The sequence below is a fragment of the Halictus rubicundus genome, chromosome 13, assembly GCF_050948215.1.
Source record: "Halictus rubicundus isolate RS-2024b chromosome 13, iyHalRubi1_principal, whole genome shotgun sequence".
Classification (NCBI taxonomy): domain Eukaryota; kingdom Metazoa; phylum Arthropoda; class Insecta; order Hymenoptera; family Halictidae; genus Halictus; species Halictus rubicundus.
In genome coordinates, this window is record NC_135161.1 from 4,656,764 (window position 1) to 4,681,053 (window position 24,290).

The following is a 24,290-nucleotide window of genomic DNA, read 5'->3' on the forward strand; positions in this document are numbered from 1 at the left end:
CGTGTACTTTTTTAATAGAATTATAATATAAAGCCTACAATCAATTTTTTAATATCAACAATACGTTAATTTATATAAACATTTATTTATGAAAAACCTTAAAAGGTTAAACAAAGTCGATAGAAAACAATCACAACGCAGAGTCGACACTCGCGCGTTTTTTTCGAAAAAACAGATTTCCAGTGCGCAAGTGCAGGGAAATAGTGTATCACGAACTAGTGCTAAAACCTAAAACTTTGCGGTATACCGTTGTTGCGTCGCAGTGTGGTGGAATAGGGATTTTGGTTGTGGGTTCGAGTGCCCGTGGAGCGCTGAAGCGCTCTGCTCGTGGAAGTTAAGAAATAAACTTTGTACACAGAGTTAAAGGCGAAAAACTGTTGTAGATTTTATTAGAAGTACTTGGAGATGTAACTCCCTCAGTTCTACAATGAGTTCTGTTTCTCATCCTGGAGTTTTATATCTTTTCCCAGCTTCTTCCTTCTCGTCTCCCTTCCTTAGCCAATAGGAAAATTAGAATCTTCTGGCTAGGCGTTGATTCGTCGGATAACTCGTCTTCCGGTTGCTGCTTGATGGTGATTGGTAGTGGATGGATCTTAATAGCGCACGCACGAGGGTGGGGTATGCACGAGGGTGAGAGCCCGTCAAAACGAGGGACGTGGGGCCATGTGGGACCGAACAAGAGAGAGGTCAGAGGGAGTTCCAAGAGGTCCTTGACTGAGAATTTATGACCTCTTGTCCTTAACTGATTAGAGACTTCGACTATCTCTAATTTATGCAGAATTGGAGAAGCTACTCTAAGAGGCTGCGTGACTTTCTCTAAATTCCGCAATTAGTCTCGCCGACTCGAATTTCGTCAAGGATCTCTATCGAACCCTCCCGGTCCTGCTCTAAACTATCGCGCCCAAATAAAATACATATGTATGAAATACGCGATTACGTCTTACATTTAAATTCGCCTCTCCGCGCCATTAATCGATACTATATATATCTAACTATGTTCACGTGGTCAACTGGCCACGCTACACCGTAGTGATGGGCACGATCGACTAAAAACTGTCGACTAAATCGATAGTAGCCAACTACTATTTTCAGTCGACTGATTTTTTAAACTATCGACTGAATTTAGTAGTGGTTGTGTTACTATTTTCAGTCGACTGTTTTACACGTCGCCATCTTGAAATTTCAAATGTCAGAGTCACACGATGAAACAATCAATCATTATTGATTCTATAATAGACAAAGTAAGGCGAAACGAATATATTACACATATAATTACAGGTATTTTCATCTATAATATATAAGTAATTAGATTTAGATCAACAATACTACATAAGGACCGTTTTTGTATTGGGCAGATTTTTTATTTTATTTTATTGCTATTAATATTAACAACAATAATACAAAGACTTGAGTCCACTCGGACCCATTAGCCGCAAATATATGCTTCTCTCATACCTATATACATAACGATTCGACTTACGTACTATGTTGCACATTTTCCTATATATATATATTTTTTTTTTCTCTTATACTCTAATATCGTTAGCATCGCAGTATTCCTTAAGTATTTTTAACAGTCTTGTCTTTGGTTCGCTTAAAAAATAACTTATATCTACCGGTGGTTCTATGTTAACTTTTCTCAATTTTACAAAAAATTCTTGTCTACCCTTTTCATATATTGGGCAGTCCCATAAAGTATGGTTCATACTCTCTACAGGACTTCCACAATCACATTCCGCGATTTCTAATATACCTTTTATAACTAGTGATTTGATCTTAATCTGCAAACTCTTACAATTACATCTCTCGGCATTCCTCTTTTGTGAAACCATGGTTTTCTTCTGGTTTCATAATATCTTTCATAGTAAAATATACCTTTTGTAATAAACTGGTGATTGAGATTATCTTGAAATTCCTTCCACATTTGTTCCCTATATATTTGCCTAAAGTCTGTATGGGGTATTTTAATTAGTTCATTATATTCGGTTATTGTAGCTGCTTTTGCTAACCGATCCACTGCCTCATTTCCTTCTATACCTCGATGTGAAGGAATCCACATAAATTCTACTTTGCTGTCATTTGTACTTTTCTTTTTGAACTGCCTGATCTTATTCTTACTTTCTAAAATATAGTTGTTAGTTTTAACATTGACGGTTGTACTAGTTAAACTTTGTAAGGCACTAAGAGAGTCCGTGATTACAACATAAGACTTTTCAGCATCCTCCAAGCACAGATCCAGAGCCATTGTGATGGCATAGCACTCTGCTGTGAAAACTGACGCTGCTTTATGTATGCTGCTCGTCTGGCTAATGTCCTTATTAGGGCAATAGATAGCTGCTCCTGTGGATATTTCCTTTGTACATTTCGAGCCGTCCATGTAAATACAGGTGCTTTCCCTGTACTTTTCATCCAGAATGATGTTAAAATCATAATTCACTGCGTCAGATTCCTGTAGCTGTCTTCCACTGGATATGTTGGTTTCTACAACTGTCAGTATTGAATTGTAGTCTGTTGAAAAGCATGAATAGTTCTCTTTCTTGAAATACATATATTCCACTTCCTTAACTTCCTTTATACATTTGTTTATTATAGTGTATTTGTACTTTTCTCTTACGTTGTTAGGTGAGTTGATTACGTGTCTAAATTCTTCGATGTATTTGATGGTACTGTGCTGAGTATTCGATAAGACTTTGCTTAAGTATAATTTACACAAAAAGGATGTTCTATCCTGCAGATATGGTATACATGCCTCTGCTAGAACTACATTTGATGGCTTACTCATACGAAGCCATTGTTTGAATGGCTTCAACTCTTTTTTTTTTGGTGATCTACTTCTGGGTAGTAAATGAAGGAGGCGTAATCCGTTCTGGATCTTATATGTGACTTATAGATTGTTAACAGCGTTTCTGGGTCTGCTCCCCACCATACTCCTCTGAGAAACCTTATGATATTTGATGCTTTTAGACATTGTTTTCTCATGTTTTCTATGTGACTATTAAATTTCAGATTACTATCGAGGATCATACCCAAAAATTTTACTTGCCCTATATTGCACTTAATGTCTTGTTCTACTTTTATGGGTATAGTATTCAGTCTCAGATTTCTGTTATTAAAAATGACTATTTCCGTCTTCTTTGAGGATAAATCTAACCCAATTTGATTTAGATTATAATTAACTATTTCTATTGCTTGTTCGATTTGTACTCTAGCTTTATCTAAGGAACTATCTCTAACGTATATAGCAATGTCATCTGGGTATTGTGATATTTGGATATCCTTTGCTATACCTTTAAAAATTTGTGATACGTATACCGTATATAGCCATGGACTTAATACTCCCCCTTGTGGTACTCCTTTATACATTTTTCTGTTGTAGTTTCCATTTAAGATATTAACAGATCTATAGTACATCCAATTAGCTATAAAGCTAAGTGTGTTTATCGGAACTGCTATTTCAGCCAGTTTCTTCAGCAGAATGTTACATTGCACGTTATCAAAGGCCGCACTTACATCTAAAAAGGCTGCTACGGTATAGTGTTTGTTTACGAAACCTGATTTGACGTACGTAGTCAGATTGAAGCGATTGTCAACGCAGGATCTTCCTTTTCTGAATCCTGATTGAGAAGACGGCACGATTCCTTGCAGCTCAGACCACCATTGAAGTCTATTAGTTAGCATTCTCTCAAACAGCTTGCACATACATGAGGATAGTGTTATGGGTCTGTAGCCATTCCCATCTTGTTTCTTGGTGTGGTTTGGGATGTATAAATTTCGTTGAATATGTCCAGAAGCAGAAGCTTGCATCTTATTGGCATCTTTCTAATCATTTTGTAGTCTATGCCATCCGATCCCGGAGAAGAGTCTTGGTTTGTTTTTTCAGTTGCATAGTTAAATTCTACGAAATTAAACGCGCCATGTAAAAATTCATTTTCTTGTATGTCAAGTTCTAGCTCGGGTTTGTTTTCCACCCATGGTGGACAAATTTTCTCTATAGCCGTTTCTATTTCTTTGCTATATTTTTCTGCTGATACCTGGTTTGTACTTTTTACGTTTACCCATTTGGATTTCAGGATTTTAACCTTGTTCCATAAATATGTTGGTGAGATTCTATGGTTTAAATTGGAAGCCCAGATCCTGAATCCTTTTTTTTTCTTCTTAAGACTTTTTTTGTTGTTGCTACCTGTTTTTTATAGTGTAACCAATTCTCAAAACTAGAATTACTTCTCCACTTTTTAAAGGCTGCTTTTCTTAGTCGTATTGCTTTATTACATTCTTTGTCCCACCAAGACACAGGGTTTCTGTGTATGTGATTAGGCATATCTTGCTTTTTAGACGTACTTCTTTTAATACAATATATCATTTGATCTACAAGTGTTTTATATTTTTCTAGAGTGGCTAGATTTAAAGTGGAAATTGTTAGAGGCCCATAAGCATCATCCATCAGATTGTGATACGAGTCCCAGTTTGTTCTTTTGGTGGATAGTCGGTTGCTTTTTTTCCTGTATATACACTTCTCTGTCTGATCCTAAAGGATTATCGTGTTGCGTAACTTCTGTGATACTTGTTAAATTTCCTGATGTTATAATAAGGTCCAGGTTGTTAAATGTACCATTTCTTGAATCTAAATATGAGTTTGTGTCTGTGTTGATAATGTCTAAATTAGCATTTTCAATTATATTTTGAAATTTTATACCGTTATTGTCAGTGTAATCACAATTCCATGACATGTGATGAACGTTAAAATCTCCTGTAATGATATATGTTCCAAATTTCTTTAGATCATCTATAAACTTTTCCCACACCTTTGAGTTTAATGTTTGACCTGGTTTTCTATAACATGCAATGATTGATATGGGTTTCTTTAGATTGGTAACTTGTATGCTACATAATTCTGTGTTTGTATCTTTAATATTTACATCATTTAATGTTATGAAATTAAGGTATTTGGCTATGAGTATTAATATGCCTCCACCTGTTTTATTCATTCTATCTTTCCTGACTTGATTGTAACCTGCTACTTCAAATTTATCTCGTTCTTGGAGCCATGTTTCTGTACAGACAATGATGTCTGCCTTATTGCATAATTCCTCTATTTCTGTTCTTTTATTTTGTATACTTCTGCAATTCCAAGTTATTATTTTGAATGACTGTATATCTATTCTATTTGTCTGATTATACATCATGTATACTATAAGAGTGTTCGATTAAATTCTTCTGCTGTCTATCTTTGATGATTGATCAGAAGTGTTGTACTTTTCTTTAATGTCTAAGTCCATTTCCCCCCCTAGCTCAACATTAATGGGGAGTAGTGTTTTAGCATAGTTATGTTGCTTGGATATGATTTGAAAACACGTTGGTGGTTCTGATTCTGTTTCTTTATGTGTTTCTTTTTTGCTTTCCTGCTGTTTTAATGCAATGCCATAATCCTTTTTGTTGATTTCAAATTCATTATTCTCAAAAATGATGTCTAACGATTTTAAGGGTTTTTATATTTTCCTTGTCTTTGCTAGATGTTTGCGCATTTGTTTTTAGCTGAGTTGTTTCCTTTGTTTTTTCTATGTTCGAACGTTTGATATCACTATATGTTTTAACACTGTTTTTCCATGCATTCGAGTTTTCTTTGAGAGGAGTCCTCGAGCCTCCAATTCTTTTCATTTCATATTCTTTTTCTCTACTTACTTTTTTGAGAATGGGGAAACATTCTTTTGTGACTGCAATTTCTATAGGTTTACTCTTTTCCGCTTTCCCTATATTATATTTCTCTTTTAAATCTTGTATCGCTTGATATAGACTAGTATTATTTTGAGATTTATAGCTTTGAATCTCTTTTTGGTATTGGAATTCTTTACATTCTGAGCTAAAAGTTTTATGATGTTCATCACAGTGTGTGCATATATTAGTTGTACTTGATGAACATGATGAGGTTTCATGAGCTTCTCCACAATTCCTGCATTTAGCTGGCCTTTTGCACCAATGTTTTGTATGTTTTCTATGTATACTTCTACCTTCATATTATAGAGACCGAATAATTGTATGTAGTTTGGCAGTACATCACCTTCAAATATTATCACAATGTTCTCTCCAGGAATCCATTGCACTTCTTTATTTTCCTTGTTATATATTTTTTTGTCCAATCTTCTGGCATTTAGAATTTTACACGGAGATTTTGAATATTTTATAATTTCCTCAGTCTCATATTCTAAAGGAAATCCTTTAATGATTCCTTTCCTTTCCGTTTTGTACTTTGGTACGTACGCTATTAGACCTGTGGCATTGGTGTTATTTTCTAGAACAAAGGAATTTGCTTCTTCCTTATTTTTAAAGAAGATTTCTACCTTATTAAAGCCCCTTTCAGTGAGGTCGAATGCAGCCTTTGTTTGTTTTGATACTTTTCTCGAAATTTCCATTGAATTTTTTCTTTTTCTATCCTTCATGTTTGTTGAATCAAGTTTTATTTCTAGTATTGCTGGTCCCTTATGATTTTCAGGATATAGCCTGATTGGAGTTTTTTTGACTTTATTTTCATTTTCTTTGTAAGTTTCCATTTCCAGATTGCTTAGAGTTAATCATTTGAAGATTTTAAGTGTATTCTCTTTGTCTCCATCATCTGTCTTCCTTTTTAGAGAACAATCCTTATTTGGATTTTTTCTCTCCTCTTCCGCCATTCTCCCGTTTTCCCTTTCGTTAAACCCCTACATGTTTTGTTGACAGCGCGCCATCATAAATATTACCGTACAACGTTATAATTAAAAATTTTCTAACAAGTTTATGTCTGTATTTCCTCCTATCGAATCAATTGTAATTTATGTAGATGCCTATTTTCTGTATGGGCAAATAGAGCTCCGGCTCTCCAACCGCCTGATATTTACTTTTTCTATTGGGCAGATAGAGCTCAAGCTCTTCAACGCCATCTTTATGTATATAAAGAAAAGAATAAACCATAAACCAAACACGATGAAACGAAAAGGTTAGAAATACATGATTATGACAGGACGTGCAAATATGCAAGTAATGAAATATGTAATAGATATTTCAATACTTTAATTCATATTAGATGTTAAAATCTTATTGCTATTTATGCGAAATACTTTAATTCATATTAGATGTTAAAATCTTATTGCAATTCATGCGATATAAACTATATATGTGATATACGTAGGCATAGACTATAGCCCGCAATCTAGACGTAACCACTAAAACGAAATTTCAGTCGACTAAAAACTATCGACTAAATATTATTTAGGAATTAAAATCAAAAATAGCTATACAGGGTGAATTCGATAAAGCAGGACACCTAAATATCTCCGTTTCTTTTCGTTGTACAAAGTTACACTGTTTAACGAAAATATATCATTCCATTTAAAAAAACATCGATAACCATGAAATCTCATAAAAATGACCTTGAAATTTTTTTTCCCTCTTACACTGTTATATGTGGCCCTTCAAACAGTGTAACTTTGTCCTACGAAGTTTTTTTGTACAACGAAAAGTAACGGAGATATTTAGGTGTCCTGCTTTATCGAATTCACCCTGTAATACAGGGCCTGTATATACATAGTCACTGCAGTCTCGCGAATACGAGAAAATAAACGAATAATTCTAAAAACCTCTGATTTTTTGAACAGTCGATATTTCAGAACATGAGACATGAAGCCCCATAAGATGATAGCAGAGAGGAATGAGAGTGCTCACGCCCGGGTTTTCGGCGTTCCCGATATAGTGCTGACATCTGCTCAGCCTTAGCATGGCACAGAACCGGTCAGTCTCTCCTGGAACAGAACCGGTCAGTCTTTTAGCATGGCACAGAACCGGTCAGTCTTTTAGCATAAAACTGAACGCACATTATTTTTTTAACCAGGATTAGAACGTACAGCTTAATTGTTGTATATGAAATATGTAACTAACATGTAAATCTTGTGTACAAAATCTCTAATTAATATAAATTAAGAATAATATTAATTGTAATGATACGTATTTTATTTTTTTTCCAAGTTTGTAGTTGCAAACTTTAGTTGTAAAAAATGGAAAATCCGGAAAAATTCGAACAAATACAGATCTCATATCGAAGTTTAAAAGCGACCAAACTGAATATTAATTTAATAATGAGCTATTGTCATCAACACAATCTTAAATTTTTTCATATATATAGCTACTGTTATTTTTAATTAAAAAAAATTTTCTTCCATGAATAAATATTTTTGCCACCTCAGCACCATAAGATTTTTACTAGATGACTTTAAAAACACATTAGAACTATTTTTAAATAATTTTACTCGAAAACATTCTAGTTTACTCTTTATTTCACCGTTCTACTAATTTTTTATGGTCTGCATTGCAGCTCTGTTTAACACCCCTTTACAACCCAATACCATGGTACCATCCATATTCAAGGAAGAACAATTTTTTGCGACGATCATTGAAAAAATAAAAGTGTTTCTTTCATTTCAGTCCTTTAGTGCGTTGGTGACGTAGCGCCCAGCACACCTACCTGTGTTCTGTGTCACATCTGGAGTTTTATGGTACGCTAACAATCCCTATTGAGTCGCAAGCCAGAACATACAAACGAATGCATCCACAACTTCCAGAGACCTGCCTCCAAAACTAATTAAAGGAAGGCTAGACATGCAGTGTGTACTAAACTCCTCAAAAGAGGTGGATTCCAGTCGCTCGTGTCATAAACCGCATTCGATACTTCATCGACAGGGTGATCTTACATATTTCTGTAACAGTTCCTGAACACATTATCATTCATCTGAAACTGCTTTGTACGACATTACACACGCCACATAATTTTTATTTTCTAATTTTGTCAAAGTAGTATATATAACAGAATCATACAAGTGTCTACAATTACTTGAAATCCAAAATACAGAGCGTTTCTTCCTCTGCGACTGTAAAAAAAGGACTTTAAAAGAATGTTTAGATAACAGGTGGGCTGTCCTTCCAAAAGGCACCTGTGGCCAGAGTTGGGCATTATTTAGATAGAAAATTATTTAAATAACGATTCGAATAAAAGATACTTTATCTCTATTCGTTATTCCAAGGTTCGAATAATAAAAGTATCTTTATTCGACGAGTATCAGATAAATAATTTTCTTCGACGAGAATTTATCCGACGAATAAAGATAATTTTTTTTATTCGAAGCGGATTTATTCAAACTACGAGAAATTTTTTCATCTTTCATCTGTATCTTTTATTCGAAGGCTTCAAATAAATGCTCGAATAACTTTTGCCGAGTGCCGAGCTTCAAAGACCCAGCGACGACAGACGACATACAATGTAAGCGGATGGAGAATCGCGCACGTATGAAAGTTTAAACTTTTAGATTTTTCAATATATCCTCATAAAATTGTGACGAGCGAATGGAGGGGATTTTTCTGATGAAAATGAGGTGAATTTCGAGTGTAATCGAACAAGTTTCACTGATACGTAATGTTACGATAAAAATTACAATCTCATTAAAGACAGTCCAAATGATGTCGCGTTTGGACTCATTTTGATCGGAACAAGCTCTACAACTCATTCGTCTTAACAATATTGTTCTGATTAAAAACATACAAGCATAAATTGCCAGTAATGCTCGATTCCCCATCTGCTTACATTGTAGGCTGTTGGTCGCTCGCTGGTCTTTGAAGTTCCGAGCTCGCAGAGCCGCGAGATATCGGTGTGAAACAACTGCCAATCCAATTGCAAAACTTCATTATTTTTCATGATTTTTTTATGGGACTTGCGCCAACTAATTCGTGGCATTCTTCTGATTAAAATGACACTAAACACGGTACAAATTGGACTGTATTTAGCATTTTTATCCGTAGATTTATTCGAAGGCTTCGAATAAATCTTCGGATAACTTTTGCCAGCTCGACGAATAAACGGCGACGACGGACGACGAGGACCGACGAGCGCCGAACGTGGAAGACCCAGCGACTGTCAAACGGTATACAATGTAAGCGGATGGAGAATCGAGCATTACTGGCAATTTATGCTTGTATGTTTTTAATCAGAACAATATTGTTAAGACGAATGAGTTGTAGAGCTTGTTCCGATCAAAATGAGTCCAAACGCGACATCATTTGGACTGTCTTTAATGAGATTGTAATTTTGATCGTAACATTACGTATCAGTGAAACTTGTTCGATTACACTCGAATTTGACCTCATTTTCATCAGGAAAATCACCTCCATTCGCTCGTCACAATTTCATGAGGATATATTGAAAAATCTAAAAGTTTAAACTTTCATACGTGCGCGATTCTCCATTCGCTTACATTGTATGTCGTCCGTCATTGCTGGGTCTTTGAAGCTCGGCGCTCGGAAAAAGTTATTCGAAGATTTATTCGAAGCCTTCGAATAAAAGATACAGATAAAAGATGAAAAAATTATTCGAAGTTCGAATAAATCCGCTTCGAATAGAAAACATTATCTTTATTCGTCGGATAAATTCTCGACGAATAAAATTATTTATCCGATACTCGTCCAATAAAGATGCTTTTTTTTATTCGAACCTTCAAATAACAAATAAAGATAGAGTATCTTTTATTCAAATTTTCATTTAAATAATTTTTTATCCCAAATAATGCCCATCTCTGCGAGGGCCGTTAGCACCGTGAAAGATTTACTTAATATTTAATTGAATTTAATAATTACAAAGAGTGTATCATGAACAAAGTGCATGCACTTGGAACTGTTACAGAAATATGTAAGATCACCCTTTCGATGAAGTATCGAATGAGGTTTGTAACACGAGCGACTGGAATCGGCCTCTTTTGAGGAGTTTAGTACACACTGCATGTCTAGCCTTCCTTTAATTAGTTTTGGAGGCAGGTCTCTGGAAGTTGTGGATGCATTCGCTTGTACGGTCTGGCTTGCGAGTCAATAACAATTGTTAGCGTACCATAAAACTCCAGATGTTACACAGAACACAGGTAGGTGTGCTGGGCGCTATGTCACCAACGCACTAAAGGACTGAAACGAAGGAAACACTTTCGTTTTTTCAATCGTCGCAAAAAATTGTTCTTCCTTGAAGATGGATGGTACCATGGTATTGGGTTGTAAAGGGGTGTTAAACAGAGCTGCAATGCAGCCCATAAAAAATTAGTAGAACGGTGAAATAAAGAGTAAACTAGAATGTTTTCGAGTAAAATTATTTAAAAATAGTTCTAATGTGTTTTTAAAGTCATCTAGTAAAAATCTTATGGTGCTGAGGTGGAAAAAATATTTATTCATAAAAGAACATTTTTTTTAATTAATAATAACAGTAGCTAAATATATGAAAAAATTTAAGATAGTGTTGATGACAATAGCTCATTATTAGATTAATATTCAGGTTGGTCGCTTTTAAACTTCGATATGAGATCTGTATTTGTTCGAATTTTTCCGTATTTTCCATTTTTTACTACTAGAGTTTGCAACTACAAAATTGGAAAAAAATAAAATACGTATCATTACAATTAATATTATTCTTAATTTATATTAATTAGAGATTTTGTACACAAGATTTACATGTTAGTTACATATTTCATATACAACAATTAAGCTGTACGTTCTAATCCTGGTTAAAAAAATAATGTGCGTTCAGTTTTATGCTAAAAGACTGACCGGTTCTGTGCCATGCTAAAAGACTGACCGGTTCTGTTCCAGGAAAGACTGACCGGTTCTGTGCCATGCTAAAGCGGCGATGTTACGAAAGTGGGAACGCCGAAACCCCGGGCGTGAGCACTCTCATTCCTCTCTGATGATAGGTCTATCCTTATACCTCGTCTGTGGTTGAAGGCATGAATAGAATGTAGATATTGGCAGACTTTCGCGTCTATCCATAAGACTACGCTGTGGTTGAATTGTGATTGGACATTGGACTATGGACTGGATATTGACCTATATATGGAACAATATGGAGGAACTTGTCGCATTCTGTCCAAACATGACATTTACATGAAATTTGCTGAGTTAATCTTTGGAAATATTTAAAAAAAACTTATTAATATGTGCACTTCGGTTAAACATAAGGTAATTTTTTTTATTGTTTGCATATGTACAGGGATAGTGAACTTTTACAATAAAATTTTTGGTTAATTTACCTTTCACCTACTCGTTAACAAAATCATTTAACTGACAATAAGACTTAACCTGCAGGAGGATGATATGTGTAAAGATGTGTTAGCAACATCGAGAAAGGTATCGCTGGACTGTTTGAAATGGCTGCTCGTTCAGGTACATATGATATTCGACTTTATAGTGGATATACTTTTTGGGTTTTACTATGATAGTAAAGCGCAGAAAGTACCACCGGTAAACAATGATTTATTGCTGCTGAGTGCATCGGAATTAGCTCATAAAATCAGGTACATAACAGAGCCAAATTTTCCACATATCTAATAAGTACACAAGAAAGTTTATCGAAATACATTATACATAATGTTACTATAGAACAAAGAAGGTATCATCTCTGGAAGTTGTATCTGCATTTATAGAAAGGGCAAAAGAAGTCAATGGATTGATAAATGCCGTTGTGGAAGACAGATATTCCGAAGCTTTGGAAGAAGCTAAAGAAGTAGACAAACTTTTGGAGAAGCAACAGAATGTTGACGAAATAAAAAAGGACAAGCCTTTCTTAGGTGTTCCTTTTACAACTAAAGAAAGCAACGAAGCTAAAGGTAACTTTGTACTGTTACATATTCAATACTATTAAATTGTACTTTTTTCTTCATTAGCATAACTGTTCTTCATATAATTATAATAATTTCACAGGAATGCTTCACACAATGGGTTTAACAAACAGACGCGATTATCGTTCTCCCGAAGATGCAACAGTAGTTCATTTAGTAAAACAAGCAGGTGGAATTTTGATAGCAAAAACAAATATTCCTGAGCTGAATTTATGGACAGAATCGAGAAACAATGTGTATGGACAAACTTGTAATCCCTATAATACTACTAGGAATGTTGGAGGAAGCAGTGGCGGAGAAGGAGCAATAACTGCTGCTTGTGGTACTGCAATATCTATCGGTAGCGATATTGGTGGCTCCACTAGAATGCCAGCATTCTTCAATGGAGTTTATGGACACAAACCGACCGAAGGTTTTACAATTTTCTAAGCTATTCTTTATAAATCATAATCATTGAGTTGATCTTGTTAATTTGATTATTTTAGTGTAATAAAGAGTACTTATACGATTTTTTCTAGGCTTAACACCGTTAAAAGGTGTTGGACTTCGAAAAGTGGATTATTCTAATTCAATGGCAGAAGCAGGCCCTATCTGTAAGAAGGCTGAAGATTTAGCACCTTTCTTAAAGGTTTTAATCGGAGAGAAAGTATCTCTTTTGCAGCTTGATGCACCGGTAGATATAAAAAAGCTGAAAATTTTTTATCAAGAAAGTTCAGGCGATTTGAGAGCAAGTAAAATAAACTCCGAAATGAAGACAGCTCTTTTGAAAGCTGTATATCACTTTAAAGAAGTCACCGGCTCCGCAACAAAAGTAAATGTCGTATTAAATAGTACATAATTATATGCAATCTCTGTAGGGTTGGTATTCAAATGAATACTATCTTGAGAATTTCAATCTTTTCGATATCGTATTTATGTGCTTCTTAATCAATTACAGATCAAAATACCCGGTTCTGAATACAGTTATCGTTTGTGGAGGTTTTGGATGTCTCAAGAAAATCTAGATTTTAAATTGAGTATAACGAATGGAAAGGTAAGTTACTGAAATGAAAATAAATAAGAATATAAGTTATTGCAAACAACAGGCATACACATACGCTTGATCATATGTAAAAATGCTTTCTTATTTTTAGTACCGCGCACGTGCCGTTTCAGAAGTCTCGAAATTACTAACGGGAAAGTCTGAATTAACATTTGGCGCAATTATGAAGTTAATCGATGAAGATTTCTTACCCAAAGATAATCCTGAATGGGCGAAAAATGTAACTGCAAACATGAAAAAATATTTATTGGCAAGTATTCACAGTTGAAATGAGTTTATTTATTTTCACATGCTTTACACGTTTTATCTAATTTCAATCAATATTCTTATTTTAAGGATAAATTGGGAGATGACGGAGTTTTGCTTTACCCATCTTCACCGTCTCCAGCCAGCTATCATTATACAGCTTTCTTGAGACCTTTCAATTTCGGTTATTGGTGTCTTTTCAACGTTCTTAGGCTGCCTACCTGTCAAGTGCCACTTGGATTAGACAAAAGTGGATTACCTCTTGGACTACAAGTAAGACATTTACCTTCTTGAATTAGATAGAAAACACTAGAAGTAAAAGAAGTAGATAGTAAAAACAAAATAATAATATTACTATGGTAGTTGTAAATATTAAATCATTAAAATTAATTACTGCATTACAGGTTGTAGCAGCTCCATATAACGATCACTTATGTTTGGCTGTGGCGCAAGAATTGGAGAAGACATTTGGTGGTTGGGTACAGCCCGCTTAGACCAGAAAGTATAAACTTTACACTTTACTCTACTGTGTTAAGTACACATAATGATAGTAGGTGGAGGTATGTATTATCAATGATTAGACTGTGGATTGTTATGCAAAATAAAAACGTGCTGCATCAATTACAAGAAACAGCAGTCTGAAATAGGAATATCTTTTCTCTTTTAACAATTTTATAATGATAAAATTGTCAAAAAATTAAAATTGATAGTAAAACATCAATATTCTTTAATTCAGCTAGCCTTGCGTCATATGTGCATAAGATCCACAATCTGTTCATAAAATAACGTAACATAATATAATATAATATAACAACATAACGTAACGTAACATAACATAACATAACATAACATAACATAACATAACAGTACTATAGTAACTATCATTTTAGTATGATCGATAACGCGGAAATGTTTTTAAATTTTTTAATTAATTTTTCTATAATAACAATGTCTCGAATTGTTATCGTGTAAATGCATTTTTAACAGTTTTATTTTTTGAGTTGCTAATAGAGAGGTGTCGTAAATGAAGTGCTCTCGAATAGTAAATTTATAATAGAAAACATAGGCAGTTTATTAAAAATAAATACACCTTATCCTTATATTGAAACATAAACAGTTAATAGTAAATTCGCAGGGGAAAAGAAGAGCTGAATTTGTTATTTTCGATTACACTTTCTTATCGTCTGTTTTGAAAAAATTAGATCTTTTGCATTGCATCTCTCCTAGAGAGATTAATTAATTTCATTCAGATTTATTTGCCGTTCCGTCGTAAATCATCTGAAGGCAAATTTTGTTTAAATAAGAATATCTAATGCTAGAATTGTTGAAAGTTAGTTCTTCTTCGACGATTTTTTCGAAGAAACGCAGGTACCCATCTCCTCTCTAGAATTTAAAAAAATTTGAAGAAATTTCTAATATAATAAAAACTCCAATTTGTACATTAGTTTGCACGTATCTACTCGAATCATCAATTCTATCGTTCGAACACTTCTGTTAAAGGCTGTATGAGAAATCTTAATTTATTTTTATAATAAACTTGTTTGAATATGTAATAAAAAATCTTTTCTGTGGTATGTTTACTTCATTTCTTGGTATGGAATTTTTACTTGTTCCGATGTATTCATGCAATCATACAAACCAAATAAGTAAATGAATATTGCGAGTCTTACCGTTTGCGAGCCTTATATGATTTCGACAGAAAGGAATAGATCTCATAAGGGTCTGTTTCAAACGGATGCAAGTCTAGAGCTATTTTCACATCTTCTTCGTGGAACGATTCTCGCAGAGAATTTAGTATTTCGGTTTTTTCATCCATCAACATCCTCGTCGGCTCTTCGCCGAACCATTGTAGGCACAGGCGCGTCCAAATGTTCGCTACAGGAGAGTCATCCATAGTCGTCCATAGTGTCTTTGATCCTATGTTGGAATTGGTTAATGGCGGAGCTTGATAGGAATCTGGTGCAGAGGCAATACGTGTTAACTGTGGATGACAATGCCTCGCATCTAAGGGATCACAACTGTTGCGACAAGAAGAAATTATAAGAAAAATTGAATTTTCTTTTCTGTGTAGTAACGAGGCAAAGGAAGAAATTCGAAAACTCACTTTGCACCGACTCTGTAAGGTAATTCGTTACTGTAATGTCTAGTTAAGGGTCTGTGTTGCGGTCTAGAAGAAGCAGCTGTTGTTTCTCGAAACGGTGTACCCGTCTGCGATGCTTGTTGATATTGTCTCCGTTGACAGAGCCTAGCTTTTTCAAGCCGTCGTTCGTACCAATTGTCCCATTCCGTGTTCAATTTACTCAGGCTTTCGTTTAAAAGTTCCAGGTTTGTGTTCAAAACTTCCAAATTAGCAACCAGCGATTTTCCTGCAACATTTTCTGCAGATTTACTTTTGGTAACCGGTGCAACCGCTTGAGCCGTACTAGTCACTGTCGATCTGCTTTTGCAAAGTGGTTGGTGTGTTCTCTGGGATGCGCTGCTTGGCGAAGAAAGGTTTGAATTAGAATTCCTTGCCTGAAGTTGTTTCTGTACATGTTCTACTAATTTTTCTGTGACAGATTTCTGTGGTTGAGGACCTCTTTCCGGATGTTGAAATTTGCATTTATTTCCGTACGTGCATTTCTGTAACAAACATTTCGTTTTAACCGTTTAACGTTATTCCTACTTACAATTAGTACATAATTTCTCCATAAAAGATTCAAGCTGAACACATTAATATTTCGATCATACTTTTGCATAGGGACAAGGTGGAGCTGGATCCAGCTTTTTTGGTAAAGTTCTCAAAAAGTTCTCCAATGTGGGTCCGTTTCTACCTAATGGATCGTCTGGTGGCATGAAGCGATCGTTCACAAATGTGTACATCAAGATCTTTTCTTTGACAACCTTTTGAAATTCAGGACTCTCCTGTGCCAAATCTCGGTAATTATCATTGCTCACGACAATCCCATCTGTCTCTGCTGCTAGCTTCAAAATATAACGGTCATCGTAACAAACCATTCTCTTACCGGCAACTAATCTGAAATCAAAAGTTAAGAGGTTTCCACCAGGAACGTTTTCCTTTTATTAGGAGGCATTATACCTCCTAAATAATTTTTAGGCCTCAGAAATTTGATATATATACATATACCAACCTAGAAGGCGTGAAAACTAGCAAACGATCTCGCTCGAGCTCCCCGAGGATTTCCTGATCGATGATAGGATTATCAATTTTCGAGGCCTCTTTTCTCCATTTCGGTACAAATACCGTAATCTCTCTGTGTCCTCTCGCCTTAAACCAGTCCACGCAAATCTTAATTCCTCTACATGAAAATACTTCTTTGTTTCCGTGACTCATCGCTACGTTACTTCCATCGATCACGACCTGCCTGAGTCCGGTCGAACACCTGGCGACGGCTTCGTAGCTTGTAAAATCCGATTCCGTAGTATCCATCGTGTCGGATTCATCCAGCGTGTTCTCGAATTTTGGTAAACTGCTCGCACCGAGTTTTATCAATTCAGCTAGCAACTCGTTCTGTTCCGGGTTTGGACCTAATTTCTCCAATGCTATTTGCACCAGACGTTCCGTGTATCCAAGTTTCAGTGCAAACTCTACTCTAGCCGCGTACCCTAAAGAGAAAAGAATAACGTTAATCGAGTGTACTTGTGTGGAGCCCGGGAACTCGGAACGGACACAGAGCCCGTTACAAACGACACAACACTACTACGTGCGAACCTGCGAACAATATATAGAGGCATACAAATATATTTGTGCGTTATTTCGTAAAAATTTGGAAAAATGGTACAAACTTGTTGCATAAAGAATTGTAAGGAACGACGAAACCGTGATACAAATATACCTTTTCGCTACTAAGTATTATTATACTTAATATCGCATAACCAGTACAATGCAATGTCTATCTCAGACTTCTTTGTAGTAGTTGTTTAAAAATTTATTTATAGATTTCCAAAAGATCCAAATTAAGAGAAAAATGGATAAAAGCAACTATCTAATCGTGAAAATTTTGAGTCCACTGTTTATTCAAGAGTTTGTTCTTATATGGTACAATACCTTGTGTATCAGAAGTACCCGATTACTTTGTACCATCTATGCACGCAATGAATATAGTAAACGTCCCATGTATTAAAACAGAAAATAAAAATGCAAGGCATAAATCTCTTTATACTTGAATTTAGTCTGCAATAGTTTAAATGTGTATAATTTCCATATAATTTGTTTTCAGCATAAATAATGAATTTTCCTGTGAAGATGATGGTTTAGAATTTATTGCTACTTCTGATGAAGACAATGTATCGCTTCACGAGATACCTTTGAAAAAAAAGAGAATAGCTTACATTGGTGATATTCTTAATTCTCATATGAAAACTATTTTTGTTTTCATTTACTTATTTAAGGTGTCCTGTTTTCTGCTTGCACTAATTAGATGTACACATGAATGTTGTATACAATAACTACTATGTTTTGCTTTGTTTTCTTTTTTCAACACACTACAGGAGAAATTACCTGCTTACACTAAAGACCACTTTAAGCAATTACTACAAAATAAATGCAGTACTTATCCCTCAAAATTTGAAACATTCACTCTCACTTTAAATTTCTATTTCCCAAAAGCATATGATTATGTAAGGAGTACATTTAATAGTATTTTGCAGCACCCTAGAAAAATACACAAGTGGTATGCATCAATTGCATGTCGACCTGGATTTCACACCGAATCCATAAATACCCTAAAAATAAAGGTGGAAGAGTGTGAAAATAAAGGGAGAGTTTGTGTTTGTGTACTAATGATTGACGAGATGTGAATTCATAAAAAATTGAATGGGACGGGCAGAAATTTGTAGGATATGTTTTAATAATACGTGTCAGCGGCATATTCAGCAACTTTTTTAGCAACCATATCATACATTTAATTAAGATAGTAAGTTATAATTATTGTAGCATACGTTTGTATCATATAGCTAATGAAAAAGCAAACCATAATAGGATAAGAATTAGATTAACAAAAACTATTTTATTTTGTAACTAATAATTAGGAATAAATATTTATTGCATTTAATAGTATTCTGTATTTATTGTATTATATTGTACAGGGTGCCTCACTTAACTCGACCATCTAAAATATCTCGCTTGTTTTTTATGATAGAAGAAAATTTCAGAGGAAAACATTAGTTGTTTCAGAGGGACAAATGTTATGATAGGCAAAAAAATTTGTCCAAGGTTATATTTTTTGAGATTTCAAGGTCATTGGAGTTTTTTTTTAATGGAACGATATATTTTTATTACTCTCTGAACTAACTAACGTTTTACTCAGAAATTTTCTTCTATCATAAAAAACAAGCGAGATAATTTAGATGGTCGAGTTAGGTGAGACACCCTGTATAATATCTATGTTGTATTGTATACACTATGTTGTATAATATCTATATTGTCCTTACTTCTTTTTTTTTTAATAATTAGTTGTGAGAAAATAAATGCAGATTTCATATTATTAACATCTACATTAAAATTTAATCTCCGTCCGCTCTACCAGTGCATAAATCAGTCGATAATGCAGTCAGAGAGGAAATCTTTGGTTCGGTAAAGCAGTTGACTGAAAATAGTAACCCCCACCACGGCAGAATTCAGTCGAATACTCGACTGAATATAGTAACCCCCACTACTCCAAAATTCAGTGGATAGTTCAGTTAAAAAAATAGTTACAGCTACTATCGATTTAGTCTATAGTTTTTAGTCGATAGTGCCTATCACTAGTCCGCACGAGTCACACGGTTCGCATGTAGCGCCAAGCCAAACGATGTTATATATAGAGCGCACGCAACAGGTGAGCAGTTATTACCTGGACTTTGAATAGGTGGACTTTCTTGTGTTGTCACATATTCTGCAAATTCTGCGGCTAGAGTATCCGAAGATGTCCTTGACACGCCTGCATGGCCTGAAGCGGACACCTATAATAGAAAATTAAAAATTAATAATTTACCTAAATTTTAATGAACTAACGATGCCGTTTTGTAGGTCTAACTGTTCCTTTCGTAATATTCTTGGTAATTAATAATTAAGTACCTGATCTACTTGCGAATGTGCCTTAGCGGCCGGAATCAAATCTTCGACGTCGTAATCGCTATCATAAGAAGAATCTTCCGCGTCTGCGATGCTTTCAGTTTCCAAAACGGTACAGTCCACGAATCTCTGCAAATCAAGCTGAAATATTTATTTGGATTTCTATAAATCCGAATTCTAGAATAGTATTCCTATAAAAGATTCTACATCAAGATCATGCATTTTTCGGTAACCAATTTCCAGTGCGTACGCCACCGTAGGTCCTAGCAATAGATCCTAGGTACACCATGAATGTAGCCTTAGAATTCCGTATTCAAATGGGTCCTAAGTCCTGAGGGCTCTACTTGCGGACGCATGCGCACTAGAAATTGGATACGATAGATCGTGCTACTTTACCGACATCGATTACCGCAACACCTTTCATATTCGTTTGTCAATACAGGTATAAACCACTTGTATACATATTACACATAACAATATTATAACGACTCTATTGTTTCTTTGAAAAATAAGCTTGGAGATTCTTATACAAGACACGAAATGTTTAAGAACGTTCTACGGAATTCAATTATACGGACTTTGCACAATATGGCTAAGTACATTGAGATTAGAAATCTATATCCTACTATGTCTAAATGTTCTTTATCGTCACGTTGTTACATGAAAAGCGGAGGAAGTAATCTTGAAGTAGACATACCGTTGAAATCTATTGACAAGAGAAATAATCGTAATTTTTAACTCTCCCGTTTTAATGTACATCACATAATCTACAGGTATACATATACATACGGGCAAATATATGCGAAAAGAAAGTTTAGAGGACAATTCATTCAAGAACATTAGAAGAATTGAACTATTTATTCGAAATAAATGACGATACGAGGAGGGTTCGTTTAACGTGTAAACGACATACTTCTCATTGTCAGACGAGAACGGTCGGCTTTAATGGAGAAAGTTTTAAGAACAGCGATTCTCAGCCGGAAGTGACAAATTTCTTGAAGAAAGTTTGTTATCAACTTTCTCCGTCGCAGAAATTAAATTGTTTAAACTTTATGTTACGCTGGCTGTGTTATTCAGTTCCGTCTGGGCAAATAAATCGTAGTTTTGTACAGTTATTCGAGTTTCTCTTGAGAACATGGCTGAAATTCGGCATGTTCGATGACCTATATAAATGTATTTTTTAATCCTAGTTGCGATATCTAGAAAAATTTCGAGGACTAGGAGAATGTTATACCGACCGAGGAGAGGGTTAAAAAATTTCGCTAAAGTAGTTTAGCGCCGCATTGTGGCAACGGGGTGCGGTCGACTAAAAAAAGAAAAAATGATTGGGCCTATCATAACGCGGTTGGAGAAGATTTCTCGATGAAAGTGATTTCGAATAGTTTGTTATTCAAGTCAGTTTAATTCTAAATCATTTCGAGCAGAGGCTGAGAAGAGGATCCTGACACGCAACAGGTGTGTAGCGACACTAACAAGCCCATACCTATAAACAAAATAGAGAAAGTGGCATCACCATTTAGAGATTGTTTCTATTCCCTTTTGTCCTAGACAAATTTTTTCCGATAGCAATTGTCAGACATACAAAATAGATTTTTTTTCCTTTAAATAAGCGTCCAATGACTTCCGGTTGTACGTGAATAACTTTTGTTATCTCGAAAAACGTGAATGATTTATTATCGAAATTAGGTCCGAAACTATCAAATGTTTCCAAGCATTCGTAAAAGAAGTTTGTGTCGCTCGAAAGAATGTGAAAGTTGTTACGCAAAAACGTCATTGCTAATCATCCCTTTGAAATGAAAATCAGAGGCACACGTGACGTCTGATTAGACTGTGATTTAAAAGATTTTCCACGAATGATGTGATATTGATACGAAAGCAATATGTCCTCCGTTATTTCACTACGATTAAAACGAATAGAACGTGTCATTGATCATTGCATTGCTTAATATTTAGCCATATATTTTTGAGACCATAAATGCATTTATTTTTAATAGGCTCGATAATTTGTTTTTTAAACCATTACTCGTTGATACACACACATGTAGTATCTTCGTGAAACTTTCACACGCAAAATTTAATTAGCCTCTAACAATGTTTTCTATGTGCATATAATTACGATCATATTTTGATATCTGACAAGTGTACGATGCGATTTAGTCGATCTACAAAATCGATTGTTCTATTTCACTCTACCACTCCGAAAGTACAGAGTACAGAGTACAGAGTATACATAGTATATAGCAATAGAAAAAACCAAGAGGAAAAGTGTGGAAGGTATACACGTTCCGAAGAATTATCGAGTTATTATGCAAACTGGGAGTATAGTTTGTTTGACGAAAAAATATGTATAAATGCAGTCGTGCTTAACCTGATTTTATTGGGCTTAGGCGCAGAAGTCGAAAGGATCGGTAAAAAGAACTCACCTTTCCGGCGACGGTCATATCTCGTTCCACTAATCGCAATCGATCGTATCCTTTCGCGTCCAAAGACCTTCTCGAATCCGAACAAACACCACTATGTACACAAATCATACATGCATGTGCACACGCGCACGCATACACACGCAACACACACAGCCACGGAATGGAAATACGACGAGGAGGAGAACAACAAAAAGAAAGACAGACTGAGAGCAAGTAGCTTTCACAAATACATTCTAGGGTTTCGATCGGAAAGCACACATTCGATCGATATCGATTGCCCGAAACGGAACAGCGAACCGGAAGAATCGACGGTAACCCGATTTAATGTGTCCGTTTTCGCGGAGAGATAGGCGAGTCTGAAGCGCACTTCCGGGATATTCCGTTAGATCCTGGAACGGTATCGATGCTCGGAGGAAAGCAGGACAGACTCGTTACGACTACTCGCGACGGCGGCTGGCCAGTGAATGGAGCGAATGAGAGCTGCGACGTCATTACCCCCACCAACATCGAATACGCTCTCCGAGCAATGTCGTCACGTGCACCGTGCACCGACAGCCACTTAGTTAGCCAGAAGTCGGGCGAAACCAGGCGAAACTATGGAAACACTGCACGCAATTATACTGATAGTTGAAATTGGGGAGTGAGTGGATATGCATCATTTCGCTTTTCAAATATTGCATTTGAATACTTTAAACGAAATGTCGACAAATTCGTCGAAATTGGCGACAAATAAAGTGCTGTTCGTGAACGACTGTTGATACCGACGTGATTGTTTTACACGTGTCTTTATCTTGTTAGTAAATAATTGACATCAATATTATGCGTTAACCAATCTTTATTTCATAGTGATACGTTTCGTAAACAAAACAAACATGGTAGGGTTAATTTTAACTATGTATACTTCGTTATTAGAATTCAAATTGCCCGCGCAATCAAATCATATACTCTGACCATGAAGTAAGAGCTCTTACTTCATGCAGAGAGGATATCCTCCCTGCTTCATGACTCTGACAAATTTAATTCCAATTTTTGCCGATAGCTCTGCAATCGTGTTTCGTGTTACGTCGGTAATGTCGGGCAAGAGATAAAATAGTGTCTATATTTTTGCAGCGTCATAGGATATGCAAAGAAACGAAGTGGCGGGAAGACTGTAAGAAGGAATAGCGTTTCGATGGAATACGTTGCGAGAACCAAGGATTTTAAGTAGTTCTATCTAGCAAATATAACTTTACAAATTCTGTGTATTTATTTAACACCGTTTTTTACCATATTACGTTTTAAATATTGCCGCGCTTCTCAATATTTTTAATTTCTCCAATTCTGGACTCGAATTTAATGATTCCAAAAGAAGACTCCATAATTTAAAAGCTACGTTCGAGCAAACTTGTGCTGTTCTAAAATATTATGATTTGAATTGCCCGCGCATTTCTTGCTGCGCATTGCTGCCATCGTGCCGGCGGACGGTAATGGGGGCATGATGGTTTGTTTCTCGGAAAACAATTTTTGTCGACGCATATAGTCACCGACGAGATTGCAACAACATTTTGAATGCAATAAAAATTATGGTAAATAAATACAATAAGAAAAATGATCAAATTTTCATGTAAAGATGCAGATATTTAATAATGGAAAAATATGCATGCAAAAACTTAATCTCACGACAAAACGAACGGCACACGACAATTATCACAAAATGAACGAATTCCTCAAATTGCAAGGCTACCCCCTCTCCCTGTCTTTTAGGGTAGCCTGTATACTTATGGGGGTACTTGGGGTGTCTTCCGTCACCCCAACGTCAGCGGACGTCCCCATCGGGCATCGGGCAGAGCAGAGACCAACGCTGGAGATGTTACGCATCG

At 35.5% G+C, this 24,290-nt stretch overlaps 2 protein-coding genes across 3 annotated transcripts; one reads left to right on the forward strand and one right to left on the reverse strand.

Annotated features, from left to right (window-relative positions):
• Positions 1–11,849: 11,849 nt before the first annotated feature.
• Positions 11,850–15,538, forward strand: LOC143360415 (fatty-acid amide hydrolase 2). Its single transcript, XM_076799219.1, has 9 exons — positions 11,850–12,006; positions 12,133–12,341; positions 12,427–12,653; positions 12,748–13,077; positions 13,184–13,476; positions 13,603–13,698; positions 13,799–13,957; positions 14,044–14,226; positions 14,358–15,538. Exons 1-9 carry the CDS (start codon positions 11,983–11,985, stop codon positions 14,445–14,447), a joined length of 1,611 nt encoding a protein of 536 aa, XP_076655334.1. The 5' UTR covers positions 11,850–11,982; the 3' UTR covers positions 14,448–15,538.
• On the reverse strand, positions 15,001–22,908 carry Regnase-1 (zinc finger CCCH-type containing protein regnase 1). 2 transcript variants are annotated; one of them, XM_076799218.1, is made up of 8 exons: positions 22,432–22,908; positions 20,012–20,137; positions 19,788–19,896; positions 17,085–17,559; positions 16,684–16,969; positions 16,058–16,575; positions 15,624–15,971; positions 15,001–15,336 (listed from the first exon to the last, which is right to left on the reverse strand). In XM_076799218.1, the coding sequence occupies exons 1-8, from the start codon at positions 22,537–22,539 to the stop codon at positions 15,285–15,287; spliced, it is 2,022 nt and encodes a 673-aa protein (XP_076655333.1). In that variant the 5' UTR covers positions 22,540–22,908; the 3' UTR covers positions 15,001–15,284. The 2 variants fall into 2 exon arrangements, with proteins under 2 accessions (XP_076655333.1, XP_076655332.1); XM_076799217.1 differs by having other exon boundaries at positions 20,012–20,149.
• Between the last annotated feature and the right edge of the window lie 1,382 nt (positions 22,909–24,290).

What these genes read in the sequence shown, in the direction of transcription:
- LOC143360415 (XM_076799219.1), top strand. Translation starts at nt 11,983, where the DNA reads ATGTGCACTTCGGTTAAACATAAG. An exon ending in TGGACACAAACCGACCGAAG is followed by an intron (nt 13,078 to 13,183) that starts GTTTTACAATTT and finishes GATTTTTTCTAG; the next exon opens with GCTTAACACCGTTAAAAGGT. An exon ending in TCACCGGCTCCGCAACAAAA is followed by an intron (nt 13,477 to 13,602) that starts GTAAATGTCGTA and finishes AATCAATTACAG; the next exon opens with ATCAAAATACCCGGTTCTGA.
- Regnase-1 (XM_076799217.1), bottom strand. Translation starts at nt 22,539, where the DNA reads ATGATTTGTGTACATAGTGGTGTTTGTTCGGATTCGAGAAGGTCTTTG. An exon ending in ATATGACCGTCGCCGGAAAG is followed by an intron (nt 20,150 to 22,431) that starts GTGAGTTCTTTT and finishes TAAATATTTCAG; the next exon opens with CTTGATTTGCAGAGATTCGT. An exon ending in CCTTACAGAGTCGGTGCAAA is followed by an intron (nt 15,972 to 16,057) that starts GTGAGTTTTCGA and finishes TTGTCGCAACAG; the next exon opens with TTGTGATCCCTTAGATGCGA.